At 34.6% G+C, this 15,814-nt stretch overlaps 1 protein-coding gene across 2 annotated transcripts in view; it reads left to right on the top strand.

Annotated features, from left to right (window-relative positions):
- Positions 1–15,814, top strand: part of pan (transcription factor pangolin) — an 826,450-nt gene that overhangs the window by 468,408 nt on the left and 342,228 nt on the right. For both annotated transcript variants that reach the window (XM_017628344.1, XM_017628276.1), the window contains exon 5: positions 13,721–13,802. In XM_017628344.1, the coding sequence (XP_017483833.1) occupies positions 13,721–13,802 (82 nt within the window). The remainder of the gene's footprint in view (positions 1–13,720; positions 13,803–15,814) is intronic.

Below are 15,814 nucleotides of genomic sequence, written 5' to 3'. Positions count from 1 at the left end.
GGCCAACAACTGTGCCAAGTTTGGAAGAAATTGGTGCAGCGGTTACCAAGATATACACATGTAACCATAAGTGGGCGTGGCTACGCCCATTTTCCAAAAATTTATAAAATTTTTATTTTTCTTCTAACAATTATTGTAAATATCAATTTTGAGTGAATAATCTTCAGTAGTTACTAAAATATCGCAGTTTTCGTGTTCCTGAAAATTGCCGTCCGTTTCTGAATATACCATCCGTCCTACGCCCGAAAGAAGTGCACGTACCAAGTTTCGTTAAGATATCTCAATTTTTGCTCGAGTTATCGTGTGCACAGACGGACGGACGGACAGACAGTCACCGCTTAATCGATTTCTCTTTTCATTCTGATCATATATGAATACATTTGTCTATATCTATCTCGATTCGTTTTGCCTGTTACAAACAACCGTTATGTGAACAAGGTTATAATAGCCTTGTGCACAAGTGCGCCCGGGTATCAAAAACAGAATGTTTTGTATGGAAAAGTTAAATAACTCCTTGCCATCGAAAACTTTCGAGATTTTTTATTGGAATTCTCAAAATTGCTAAATTTGGATAGAGTTAAATAAAAAAATATAAGAATATCAATTTTTTTATTTGCTATTTTGGTATATTTCGAACTGCTTTAATAGAATTGTGAAGATGTTCAGTCACGAGGAATCGCGTTTCTTATGTACAGGCGTATCAGTCTCTCTAGCTTTTTTAGCAAAAATGAAGAGAGACTGATAGGCCTAAAATCCCTAGGGGGAACAAGAGAGTTTATTCCGGCCTTCGGGATTAACACAACACTGACTGCCCTCCAATCCTTGGGGATCTACCTGGTTTTCACGAAATTCACATAAATAGGATCCACCCAATTGCACGACACCTCCCGAGACCTTTGCAGCTGCGTAGGTTGATGTCATCGGTCCCCGGCGACTTGCAGGGTTTTGAAGGAATTCATCGCCCAGGCCATGTGACGATCGTTCAGAAGATAGGAGAAGTACAGGACATGAAGTACAAAATATTGCAAAGAAGTAAATTTGATTGTACTGCGAAGTACGAAAGAAGTACGGTTGGTCACATTAATCATTACTGCCCTGTAGTCAAATGTACTAGTTGTAAACTACCTCACAACTAGTATGAACCGCATGCCCAACTAGTCAGCCAACTATCTTTTTTCCACGCAATCAACTGGTATTTTTAATATGGGGATGTGCTACAAGATGGCATTTCGGTCAGAAATATACCAGTCTCATACTAGTTCAAAACAGACAGAAAAATACTAGTCCAATTATGGACCAAAACCGCTACTAAGTCAAAAAATTAAATGAATTCATGAATATACAATGAAAGACTTTTGATTAAGTACATTTTAAAATACTACACATTTTTATTTAGCAGCCTTAGATTTGCCAATAATTAGTGTAAAATTTTTTGAGTATTAATTAAAAGGAAAAATAAATACATAAATATTTCAAACATTCGAACATAAATTTAAAGGCATTTTCCATTAAATGATATTAAAAGTAAAAGCTTTCAGGTACAATAAATACTATATTTATACCCGAGCGCACTTGTGCACAAGGGTATNTTTTTTTTATTAATATGGAAAAGAAAACATTTTAGTTAAAAATAAAACGAATACTTTAGTTCATTTTGAGTGAACTAAAATAAAAATAAAAGTTGTCATTAAAATAAATTAGATTCATTAACTTTGCACATTTCAGTCATTTCGTTTTAAAATTTTTTTAAAATAATAATTAATGTTTAAAATTCGAGATTTGGATAAGAATAAAATAACTAAATAATTCATACAGTTAATAAATATTCCTCATTTTTGTCTATACTTTGGCTTGTTGATTGATAATTATAATTAATCACATAATTATATTAATTTTCAATTAAAAAGAGTCAAAAATAATTGAAATGATCAAAAATAACAAAATAATGACGTAATTAAAATTAACGAATTAATTTAAAAAAATTTGTTTAAGTAATTATTAATCATTAAAAAGGTGCTAATATCGGTATTTAACCATTAAACGGTCATTAAAAAAAAACAAGCTTTAATTGAAAATCATTATGAATATTAGTCATTATTTAACAAGTATGGTATAATTACGAGTACGTACTCGCTTTAACGGTTTACAATATACCAAAATAAAAGTTATAATATTTTGTGTACTCTATTGTATTCAACTGTCGAAGTTAAATAAAACAGGGCATGAATACATAAATCATTTTGTACTTGGTACAAGTCTGGTTATTTACGAACTAGTTCGGTTTCGGTCAGGAGATTCTAGTTGCAAACTAGTATTTTTCCTGACTAGTTTAGTGTTTCACTGCAGGGTGGCGCTGCTGTTAAAACGAGGCGAAAGCGAACGCAATGCGATGTAGATGGGCCTTTTTGTACTTTTCAACGCGCTGCGGTAACTATCACTTTTACACTGATTATACAAACAGGTGCAAGAGGTCGAAACCCGTCTTGGACGTACATATTTCGATAGCTGAAACATCATTTTAGGAGAATAAAACCCCAAAATCGAGAGTTTGTTTTTGGATCTATGGAGAGGAGATGGGGACCTAATATCAATATGAAATTCTATTATACAACTGAATGTTCAGTTATGAGATTTTTCCTTATAACTTTTCCATTTGTGCATATAGGAATATGGAATTTCGCACTATTTTCAGCCATTCTCAACAGAAAGCTTACAGTGAAAATGACAAAGATCGGGTCACTATAAAGCATAGCCTCAAGGTCAATAAAAATTGTTGAATATAATTGTTATAAGGGCATAAAATAACAAAAACAAATAATTTAACGACGAGCACACATAAAAGTTAAACATTCTAATAATAGAAATATTTACAAAAACCAACAAAACCAACAACCACATGATCAAGTTGAAATAGCACTGGAACAGCTGCGCTTGATTGTAGTTGGCTTAACAAATGAAATAGTGGAAAAAAAGCAACGAGAATTCCTAAGGCGAACTCACCGCAGTGCGTAGGTAACTGGCTGAGTCAGTGGGATCGTCGGTTCGAATCCTACTGAAAGAAGTCTGATGAGGAAATGTGGTGATTTCCGAAATAGCTATCACTTCTACCATTTTTTCAAATTATTGTTGCTTTTCCACAATAAATTTTCATTTAAAAAATGGCCTCGAGCTCATTATAAAATTGTTGAATATAATTGTTAAAAGGCCAAAAAAAAAAAAAAAACAAATAACTTAAGGACGAGCACACCTAAAAGTTAAGCATTCTAAAAATAGAATTATTAGCACAAACCAACAAAACCAACAACCACATGATCAAGTTGAAATAGCACTGGAACAGCTGCGCTTGATTGTAGTTGGCTTAACAAATGAAATAGTGGAAAAAAAGCAACGAGAATTCCTAAGGCGAACTCACCGCAGTGCGTAGGTAACTGGCTGAGTCAGTGGGATCGTCGGTTCGAATCCTACTGAAAGAAGTCTGATGAGGAAATGTGGTGATTTCCGAAATAGCTATCACTTCTACCATTTTTTCAAATTATTGTTGCTTTTCCACAGTAAGTCTTTCATTAAAAACGGCCTCAAGCTCAATAAAAATTGTTGAAGAGAAAATTAGATTATTATAAATTTTTGGATAACGGGCGTGGCGCCGCCCACTTATGACCACAAATGTGTATCTCGGTAACTGATTTATCAATTTCCACCAAACTCGGTACGGGAAATAAATTCGTGAAAAATTATTCAAATCGGACTAAAATTAGACCCGCTTCCCGTATAACGGTAAATATCAGAAACAAGAGAACTCCGCTAATTTACTCCAAGTTAATAGTTGCAACAATCTCTTAACATTTAATAAGACTGCTATAGACTTTTAGGAACTGGGCGTGGCACCGCTAACTTTATGACTACAAAGGTGTATCTCGGTAACCACTTTATCGATTTCTGCCAAACTTGGTTCAATTATATCATTAAGCTTAACTCAGCATAAACAGTCCTGATTTTCATGCAAAGGTAGTTCAAAGAAAGTTGAAACGATAATATTTGATACGTGCGCCGAACTTTTACCTCTTTTTTTGTATTCAATACTCTCTGCAATTTTCACAAAAACTACTTTGTGATGTTAGAACCCATCTGGGACCTTCCTGTCATCAGTAATGTTAATTCTAATTTTGCAATTTAACAGTAAATTCTTCTGTCAAGTGTTATACATGGTCAGCATTAATATCACCGATGACAGTTAAGTCTTAGGTGAATTTTTGTATCAGAATCTCATTTTTGTGAAAAGTGCAGATAGAGGGTATTGAATATCGTCGATGGTTTGCCAACCTTTAACTTTCATTCTTATTTTGCTTTGGCCAGGCAATTAACAATAAATGCGAAATGGCGTATTAAAGATGATAAAATATGACTTTCACTTCGATAAATAATCCAAAAAAAACTAGCGAAGACACCCATTGGAATGACCCGAATGGAATGGAATGGATGAAAACACAAGTTTAGGTCGCAAAACCAGTGTTAGCAATGAAAACATGTTTTCGATGTCGGTCAGAACATGGTATTACGGCACTCAAATTTTATAGGAGAGCGAAAAACGGCGTTTTCTTTGAAGGCATTGCGTTAATAGGCGTGCTCACACCCATTTATGATAAAATTTATAAAACTCGGTACGGGTATTGTTACGGGTATTTTTGAAATCAGATAATAACCATGCCACTCTACTATACGGGTATTTTTATGAAAAGATAATACTACTATACGCGTAGCCAAGGCCAAATCGCTTAAAGATAAGACAAATATTTTAAGTAGTAAAATTGCATTTCTCCTCTCACTTGTGAGAAAATGTGTATAGTTTGTTGTGTAACTGATATATATATCTGACAGAAAATTTTTCAAAATATGTACATATGTACATACATACACCTCATTCTAACCGTATAGGAAGTATCAACTACAAAAACTAATTTTTGAAAAGGTCAAAAAATTCAATCGGTTGCCCTGATGGGTATGAAAACGTCTAAATGAGCCGAGTGGCTAAAATTGTATTTGAATATGTACATGGCACATACATACACATGTATGTATATACTATTTATTTGAATTAATCTATATATGTATGTCAAATAGTTTTACGCCTTCTCAAACGATCGTTGGTTTTTCCAACCAAGCACCGTTATTTGTTATGGCATTTTGAAGGAGTAGATGAAAATAAATTAACAAATGTGTTGTGTATTCCTTTTACCTGGGTTATAATGCACGTGGTGGAACGTATCGATTCGTAAGGATCTATTTATTTTAGATCTCTCATACGTTACGTTTCGTCCAGTCCATTATAACCATTCGCATTGATTTCACATTAGAGGTTGCAGACATTTGCGTACCTGTGACTTTGACACGGTTACTCAAAAGTCACGGGTAACTGCTGTGACAACTTCCAAAAAGTCGCTGTGACAGAGTGTGACAAAGGAACAGTCGCAGTGATGTTTTTGTAGTAGGATTGCTACGAACTGTGACTGTGATAAAGTAGCAGTCGCAATTACATATCGAGAAACTGCGACCAGTGATGTTAACCTGAAAGAAATTTCCTTATAGTGACAGGTTATTTAAGACCAAAATCTGATTAATGTTGTTTGATATTAGAATTTCATATCATTACAAATGTGTGTGAATGACCACAGTGCAACGAGCAGAGATACTCTTCATAAGGAAATATATTTTAAGGTGTTTAAGCAATTTAATTTACGTAAGTTTTTATATCATCTCTACTTAACACAGATAAAGTATAATTAACACAGATAAAGTATAATGCCTATATTAAGATAAAAATCACTTTTATTAAGACGCATCCAAAATAGAAGGCAGATGAAATCTTTTCGGGAAACACAGCAAATCGATCTAGACGCCGGTTAGATCCGGAAGTTCGCTCTTCTGAGCAAAGTTTAAATACACTTCAACGCAGATATCGTCGAGAAAACTCTCACGTTCGGTCAGAAGAGCAACAGAGAAATATCTGAGAGCATATATGTATCTGGACGCGAGAAATCTCAATATCGCACTATTGAGCAAAGTAGGGATACTCAAGAACGGAGATCTCGCCGGGAAAATCCTCAAATTCGCTGTTTTGACTTAATAATGCCGCTAAGATCGATCTTCAAGATCCCCAAACCTTCCCGAATGCTATTGATTTCATAGATACATACATTTCTACGGAGGGCACCGTAAGCCACTTACAAAATTATCTAGGTTACCAAAAGCACAATCACAATCGGTCTTGCGCAAGGGAAGTAAGAGGACAGCAGATTTGTCGTTTTGGTATTCCATACCCACCCATGTCTTTTACACAAATTTTTTTTGCCCCTTCCGGAAAATAAAGAAAACTTAGAACTTCATAGGGAAAACTACTTTTTGAATTCGAATCTACCATCATCTGAAATATTAAATTTAAATAATTTCGATAGTTTCCTTGCAGATCCTAGATTAAACATATCATTTGATCATTATATACTTGCGCTAAGATCGACTTTGTCAAAACCTAAAATCTTCTTGAAAACTAAGTTGGTGGATCGATCAATTAATGCTTACAATCCTACCATTTAGAACTCCATTAAGACAATATGGATATTTAGTTCGTATTAGATGCTTATGCTTGCTGCTCTTATATAATAAATTACATAAATAAATCGAATAGAGGAATTTCTTGGCTCTTAAATGAAGCCATATCAGAAGTACATGCTGTTAACTACACTATTAAAAAGAAACTTCAGCATATAGGCCATAAATTTATTTCTGGTACAGAAATATCCGCCCAAGAAGCAGTATATTGCAGTATTGGGCTTCAGCCTTCAGAAGCAAGTAACGCGGAGATATTTATAAATACCTCTCGTCCTGAAGATCGAGTGCGGATGGTAAAACCAAGAGCACAACTTCAGAATCTTAGGTATTTTAGAGCATTATGTTCAGCGACCGAATGAACTAGAAAACGTTTGCTTAGCTGATTTTGCATCCTTATACACATATAAAAAATCAAACAGAAGGGCGGAAGAAGGTGATGGTAGTGAAGACGAGAAAGAGGAAGATAATTTCATTGGGAATGCGCTTCCCCTGAGAGACGGTACTGGTTTCATTAAGAAACGTACCAAACCATGTGTCATTAGATCCAGGAGATTTAGTCCTGATACTGCTAGAAGGGATTACTTCAGGGAAATGATGATGCTATACCGTCCATGGCGAGATGAAAAGCGAGAAATTATTCTTAACGATAACGAGGAAACTGTGTAGCACATCATATTTCAATAGCGGAAACTCGAAGGAAATACGATGTAAGATCTGCTTCAGTTGAAATCTGGCAAGTATTAGATAAAAAAAAACTAATTTAAATGTGAATAATTCAGTCGAAACTTTTTTAGAACCTTCTTTTATTTCTATTTAAATGAAAGATTTACAAATACTATTAGAATTAATTTCCACGCCAAAATACCCGTACTTTAGAGATGCCACCCGCCATTAATACTTGGACATCCCTTGCGTTGATCAATTGAGCCTGTTTTCGCCACATTCTGCGGAACTGCGTTATTCTTGAAGCCGTGCATTTTGTTTTTTTAATTTTGATTTCATATGGGCCTAATAACAGCAGTTTTGGGCAATTCGGAGGATTGGCCTCTTTTAGTACAATGTTGATTCCATTTTGTTGCCAAATCAGGCCAAAACAATACAGGCTCTCAGAACAACACTCCAGGCGCAAGAACATGTTCAGAAAGATTCGGATTCGTTTGCAAAGTCCTTAGAACATCCTTCTACATTATTTTATTTATAGTGCCTGATTTTCCGCCAGATTCCGCCTTTCTCGCAATGCTGCCATTTTTCTTGATATTTTACAATACATTTTGTACCGTCGACCTTCCAATTTTCGGCAATTTTACTAACCGATATTGGGAGATGTGTCGATTTTGCATGAATTTGTCCAAAATCAATTTTCTTTGCTGAAGTTCTTTGCACTCCACATTACTTATTTTTAAAGTTACGCATATGAAAATTAACTGTAATAAAAAAAAAACGATTGCAAAATCTGCACACTAAATAAACAGCTGATCGAGTAGTCGATAACAAAGTTGTGCTAAGTAGAGTATTGCCATTTTTCAAATGAAGCAGATCTTATTTGAGCAGCGCGAGTTTGAGAATGTTTTAGATCGACTTCGAGAAGAAGTAGATTTTGAAGTAAATGAGCCAAATGTCCAATCTGTAGTAGATGACGAGTTTAGGGTCTTAGGACTCCCGGAAGTAAACTCTGGCTTGAATTTGCTAGACCTGCATGGAGAAGACCCGTCAACGAATGAAAGTGACTCTGATCGTAATATTAGGCTAATAAAACTTCCGCCCCTAATTCCCGTAGAAGAACTTTTTTCATTAGTTCGAAGTCTAAACGTTAAGCAGAGAACGTATATGACACATATGCTACACAAAATCAAAACAAATCAGCCATTTTATGAGTTTGTGGGAGGTGGAGCAGGAGTTGGTAAGAGTCGTTTGATATCAGCTATATATCAGACTCTTAACCATCGTTTGAACTCCGTGCCTGGATCCAACCCGAGTCCCTTGAAAGTTTTGCTTAGAGCCCCTACGNCTCCGTGCCTGGATCCAACCCGAGTTCCTTGAAAGTTTTGCTTAGTGCCCCTACAGGAAAAGCAGCGTTTGGAATTGGTGGATTAACACTACATTCTATATTCTCACTACCTGTGAATCAGTCAAATCGAGAGTTGCGACCACTCAGTAACGATTTAGTTAACTCAATTTACTTCAAGCTGATTGATTTGAAGTTAATAATCATTGATGAAATATCAATGGTAGGAGCTAGAATGTTTAGTTCAATTGACGCTAGACTTATTACAAATTTTCAAAACCAACAGTCCTTTTGGAGGTATTTCAGTCATTCTTTTCGGGGATTTAAGGCAACTTTCTCTNAATATCAATGGTAGGAGCTAGAATGTTTAGTTCAATTGACGCTAGACTTATTACAAATTTTCAAAACCAACAGTCCTTTTGGAGGTATTTCAGTCATTCTTTTCGGGGATTTAAGGCAACTTTCTCTTGTCGGAGACAGATGGATTTTCTCTCCCAACCCAAGCGACAATTATAGCGTTTTAGTTGGTTCCCTTCTATGTGAGTTGTTTAAATATTTTGAGTTAACTGAGGTGATGAGGCAATGTGTGGATCAACCTTTTGCTATCGCATTAAATAAAATGGCTTCCGACATTATGACAAGTGCGGACATATATTTAATCAATAGCCGAATAGTTAGCTTAAACCAAGTTCCCAATGAAGTCATTCATTTATTTTGGTCTAATGAAGAATCCAATAATTTTAATGCCCTTAAACTCAGTCAGATCTCAACTTCAGCCATTTTAACTACTACCAAAGATGTTGTTAAAGGTATTGGTATCGGAGGACAAACTTCAAATATTTTAGATAGGGTCAAACTTTTTAAAAATTTTGAAACTCAGGGCCTGTCGTATAATTTGACTTTGAAGACCACTGCCAAATATATGATAACTGTTAATATCAATACAGGTGGTGGGTTAGTAAATAGTGCAACTGGCCAACTGATGCATATTGATTTCGAATCATCGATGCCATCAACTCTTTGGCTAAAGTTTTTGGAACCATCAGTGGGTTTGTGGGCTAGATCATGAAAGTCTCATCCTAGTGATGCTTCTTGGACGCCAATTGAAAAAACAGTGAGGACTTTTCAATATAAAAGAGCAAATAACTGTTGAAAGACACCAATTTCCTGTTGTTCCAGCGGAGGGAATAACGATTCATAAAAGCCAGGGTGCGACGTATAGCAAAGTGGTTGTACATACCCGAGCTAGAATGCCCAGAACGGCATTGTATGTAGCCTGCAGTAGAGCCACTAGTGCTGATGGTCTATTTATATTAGGTAATTTTGTGCCCCCATGTCCATTTACAGAATCAGATCCTGTATGCAAGGAACTGGTTGACTTGAAAACCTCAAAAGCCTTAACATCCACCTTTAGTTTCACGCTCTCGAACATCAAAACTTCAAATATTATATCATTATTATCAGAGCCTTCATGCTCATATTGATGATGTTAGAAACGATTATTTGATGATGACTTCGGATATATTACGTTTCGTCGCGACATGGAGCTATCCCTCCGAAAATATTGAAATTACTGGCTTTAGTCAATTAAATTATCTAAGGATAGATAGCACTACAACGCGGAATAGAAACAAACGGGGCATTTTAGTGTATGCAGAGTCTGAAATGGCTTCATCCATTCAACTTTGTAGAACCATTCAAAAGGATTCTCTCCGCAAGGCTTTCGAAGCCATATTGTTTAAACACGGTAATATATACATATGAGCTGGTGCTTAACAGAAATTCAACTTTCCCTATTGGAGACTTGGAAGCAGAATTACGCGACATTATCTGCAATGACTTTTAGAATAGGGAAATTATTAATGAGGGGGATTTCAATCTATGCCTTAAGACTACTACGAATAGAATTGCACATCTTTTAAGAGAAAACAATTTTAGTTCGTTATTAGATCTAGAATATTTGACTACAGCTATAGGGTCTCAAATTGATTGGGCGTTCTTGAACATGGATAGTGACTTGATTAGCGCAATAACTTATGAAACGATTCACATTTACCATGATGGTATTTGCATTTCTGTAGGTTATACAAATGTTTGATCCTAGTTTTTCTGACTGTTCTGTTAAAATTAAGTAATTTCTAATACATACGTACTTTTAGTAAAATAAATAAATTAATTATTTAATTATTACATGCTCATAAGTAAACCTTGAATATTAAGTAAAAGAAAGCATGTAAATAGTTTGTATAGTTATATTGTCATAAGTCTGTAAACTATAAAATCTTTTTAGGTTTGTAAAAATATACGAAATTTATATTAAAACTATTTTAAGAACTTTATTGTTAAGAACTTCTGCTTTGCAATTCTTTCTATTTATCCCATAACTAATGCTTATGGACTATATCTATAAATATTGTAATATATTTTTAATTAAATCCTGTATAAATTATTCCAAACTTTATTTATTTCAAATTAGCATGTGCGCCTAGTGAATCAATGTCGGTTTTAATCTAAATTAGTATTTTTATGATTGTACGTACTTATATGCCAAAATACTTACCGCCCAATTCTGTGTTTTCTTGATAAATTTTTTGTAAAGAAATTTTATCAAGATTTTTATCAAGTAAAAGCTCTCTTCGCATTCTGTGTCAATATTTATAAAATAAAAAGCTCTACGATTTCCACATGAGTGGAACTGATTTCATTATCACATATGAAAAATATGAATTTAATTTTCAATCTTGATAATTTATCAAGAAAAGAGATTTTGATTTCTGTGCTAGAATACCAATTCTTGATAAATAATAAAAAATTTACAAATTATAAAGATTTTCAATTTATCAAGTGCATAGAATCGGGCTGTTAGGAGGCATATAAAACCCGATAAAGCTATGCCAGACTTGACGTCCGTCCGTTTACAAGATAATTCGAGCAAAGCATGGTATTGAAATGGACAATAACCGCGCCTACCTCCCAAATATCAGAATTTTCAAAAATATAAAATCTACGGTATTTTCGGAACTACTGGAGTACAAAATAAGATTATTATAAATTTTTGACAAGTGGGCATGACCTAGCCAACTGTGGTCACAATTCATACCCGCCTAAGTCGAAAAAGGTGATTTCGAGCAAAAGCCGGTGATCGAGCCCAGGTTTCGACTAACATTAAAAACAAAAGGAAAGAAAAGTTTTTTCTACAAGCGATCGCCCCTCGGCAGGCAATTGCGAACCTCTGAGTATATTTCTCCTATGAAAAAACAGCTTCCTATAAACATACAATCGCCGTTCGGAGTCGGCGTAAAACTGTAGGTCACTCCCCTTTTTGTAACAACATCAAGGCGAACGCCACAAATCAGAGGAGACGGTCAAGCACTAGCAAGCGTCAATACATTACATACATACATAGAACATAACGCGAGGGTATGTAAAATTCGGTTTCGCCCGAGTTTAGCCTTTCTTACTTGTTATATTTAAACAACAATTTAGGTTGAATTCTCTTAAAACAGTTTTTAAGAAAATAGGTTTTAAATATTCAAGCAATCTCTATAGATCTAAACGCAGACGTGCATTGGCATATTCTTATTCACAAGCCACTTAAATTAAATCCCGTGTCCACGCAATTAAGTATAAGTATTCTCCTTATAAACATTCGGGCTCATTTTAGAGTCAGAAAAATCTCAGAATTCTGAGTTGTAACCCTCATTAAGAGCTCAAAAAATAGTCAAAAAAGAAAATATTTCCCTTATTAGAAGGGCACGCCAATATGAATCCAAGTTAGGAGTCATCCCAGCAAATAACACGTTTACCACAGAAGTTAAAATTGCATCTAGTTGGGCGATGAGAATCGCTTACCCTTTCGCTTCAAGAAGGCATTATTTTAGCATGGACATGCCATTAGCCGTAAGCGCTTACCCGCAGCATTACCTTCGAACGTATGGATAAACAGAATACAGAGAAGAGAACAAAGAATGCCTTACGGAGAAACTAATGTAGAATGCCTAGATAAGTACATGCTTATGTATATTACGTTGAAAACAGAAAATACAGATTGTCTTAAAAGATTAAAATTATTTAAAGTTTTTGTAAATTAGTTTTGATACATACATATGTATGTATTTCGGTATTTAGATCTTACTTAGAAATCGGTATGTACATACATGCATATTTAATTAAGCTTAAAATTGTACTCCTCACTCATGTACTTCAGTTCATTGACTGGCTTCAACTTCGCTGTAAATTAAAAAAAGCAAAACCAGATTTTGATGCGATGGAATTTTCCACAGAAAGTAATGGTAGAAAAGACTTTTTGGGTATTCATTATATTTTTCAACTGACTACCGTGAAGCATTCTACTTTACATTCCCCATAATGAATCAAAGCAGCGAAATTAATAAAATATTGTAAAACATTCTACCTTGCATTACCGGCAATGCCTAAGAGAAGCGAAAAAATAAAAAGACATTACGATTTGTAGGCATCGAGCGTGGATTTAATCGGAAGTGTCGGGAAAGAACTTTCGTCTTCCCGATACCGCCTATCCCGACCATTTTGAAATTAGTACCGCGGATCCCGCGGGCTCCGATTTGAAAATATGCATATATATGTAATCTATACCTTTCTTTGCGTCTCCACGGCACAAAATATTGCCTACCAACTTTCATTTTTATTGCCTGATATAAATTTAATAAGAGGCAATATTTGCGTGTGTTCTTTTTATATCTTACATATTTGTAATATGGCTTCTAACAAGTATTTTTCGGATTTAATTACTTAAAAAATTTGGACACCATGCAATTTCACATCCAAGTACTTATGTAGTAACAAATATTTCAATTTAAAACAGCTCAATTTTTGTATTTATATTAATATACCAATAATGTTGCCGCCCCGAAGCTTTCACGCAAATGAAAATGTAGCTGTCGAAGTACCGAAATGTCGGCAACAGATGGCAAGATAAAAGCTCTGATAAATATTACTTGCCATGAGTAATATGCAGCAAAATAATGTGTGATAACATTGTCAAGATAAAAACTTTTGCCTGTGTAGACGCCCCGTTATTATGTACAAAGATCAATCTGAAAATAAAGCATTTTTTCACTCTTTTGTTTGCAGGTTTAACGCGGCCGGCTATATATTCATTCCCCTCGAGCCAGTATGCATACCCAATGCTTGGTCCGGATATGACACCCTCGTGGTAAGTTACTATATTTGAACCAAATCAATACGAATATAAAACAGTATGAACAGATCGATAACGACAGATATACTGATATCGATAGCAACGAAGATGGGGGTTTCTAAAAAAAGGCTAGAAAAAACTCGTACATCTACGAACATAAAATTGCTTATATGTTGTATTTAAACTCACAAATTTAGTGTTTTAGAACGAAAACGCTAAGTTGAGAGCAGTAGCTTCATAAAAGGAACACGATGATTTCCTTGGACTCTCTTTTTATTATGAGAAGCATGTGGTGACACAAGGTGGCTGCTAGTATACGACTTCAGAGAAACTCTTTAATTTTTAAAGCTTTAGAAACCCTCTACACCTTCTGGAAGTACAGATATGCCAAACCAATTTAAAAATAAGTTAATAGTAAAAATATATTTTTAAAAGAAGCTCTCTAAGCATGAACGAAATGGGACCATCAATACGGGTTCCCCAAATATCTCGACTCTATCGGAGGTCGACAGGCAGAGATCGGACTTAAAAAAAATTTTGTGTGGTAGAATCTGGAAAAAAATGTGGTAGATTTCAAAAAAAATGTGGTAGATCTCTGGGTTTGGATCAAACTTTGTACAAAAATTAAAAAAATTCTGCAAGGTTTCACCTAAATTGCAAACTTTTTAATTATACTCTAAAAAAGATTGAAGTTGCTAAACATTGCGTTGAGTTTTGGCAATTTTTTCCTTGACTGTGCAAAGCTGTTCTTTCCATATTAAGATATTTTTCGAACATATTTTAAGAGATTTCTGCAACCTTGCCGAGTGCTGCCAGTTTTTTTTTTATCACATCACGAAGTAGCGAACAAATGTGGCTCGTTCCAGAAACAGCTAATTGGGATTTGTCGATTTTGACAATTCTCAAGTAAAATAAACAACGCCTCATAAACCTTAGATGCACTTAAATTTGCTAATACTTTCACAAAAATCGCCGTTTTTTAACATTTTCTCTATTAATTCTTTTTTATAAATCATATATTATGCAATTTAACACAATAAAACTACGTTTCCTTTCGAAAAATTTATTACTGAGAAAATTTACTATTTTGCAGTTTATTTTATCCTCCCATTCGGCTTTGTTTACTTTTACTTGAGAAGTTTCTTCGTCGCCGGAATCTTGTATTATATTATTCTTGTTACCATATAGTATTTAGTGTTGGCCAATATTTGCTCTTAAAATTAAGAAAATTATTTCAAGCAATAATAAAACTACTCAAAAACGCTAATATGTGGTAGCTTTCAGACCTTGAGTGGTAGATGTGGTAGATGCTAAAAAAAGTGGCAGATCTACCACAGTGTGGTAGAAGTCCGATCACTGTCCACAGGTAAGCGAATGAGTTATTCCCTCTGCCATTTGATAAGTGTCTGCATTTGCGCTATGCTTTAATGATTAAGCAATCAGAGCCATGATGCAATAACTAAATGTGTTGCACGTTATGCCAGTACCATTGGGTACGCCCTTAGCTCAATGTTGTATTTTGGAAAACTGCGCGAATCGGAGAAGAAATGAAGCCCGCTTTAAGCAATAGTAGTAGAAGATTTTCAAAACTTTCGTTAATAACTATATAGAACAACTTAAAATGAAGGATTTTTATGCATAACATTGAATAACATAATCATTTAAACTTTTTCTTTACTTTTTAACGCTTTATTAAGTGCGACGATTTTTGTGTTAAGGTTAGGTTTGCGTAAGGTGGATTTTTTTTTTTTTTTTGGAAAGAGACTTAAAGTGGAAAAGATCTAGGGCTTATTGCCTTTTAACAAAATGTGTGATACTTTCATATGTTCTACATCATATAATATACTTCTAACTACATGCCTTAATATATAACATATTTTTACGATTATCCTTGACAACTTGACGGATTTACCAAAATCTCCTCGGATCGTATCGTTGGACTGTTAAATAAACACTCAAGATGACCCAAATTATAGTACAATTAACTTATTGTACAACAGACAATTTACAATACTCGCTAATGAAAT

The sequence above is a fragment of the Rhagoletis zephyria genome, unplaced genomic scaffold (assembly GCF_001687245.7).
Source record: "Rhagoletis zephyria isolate East Lansing unplaced genomic scaffold, Rhagoletis_zephyria_1.1 Rzeph_scaffold_00004, whole genome shotgun sequence".
Classification (NCBI taxonomy): Eukaryota; Metazoa; Arthropoda; class Insecta; order Diptera; family Tephritidae; genus Rhagoletis; species Rhagoletis zephyria.
Note: the sequence above shows the minus strand (reverse complement) of the source record. Positions and strands in the feature narration are given on the sequence as shown.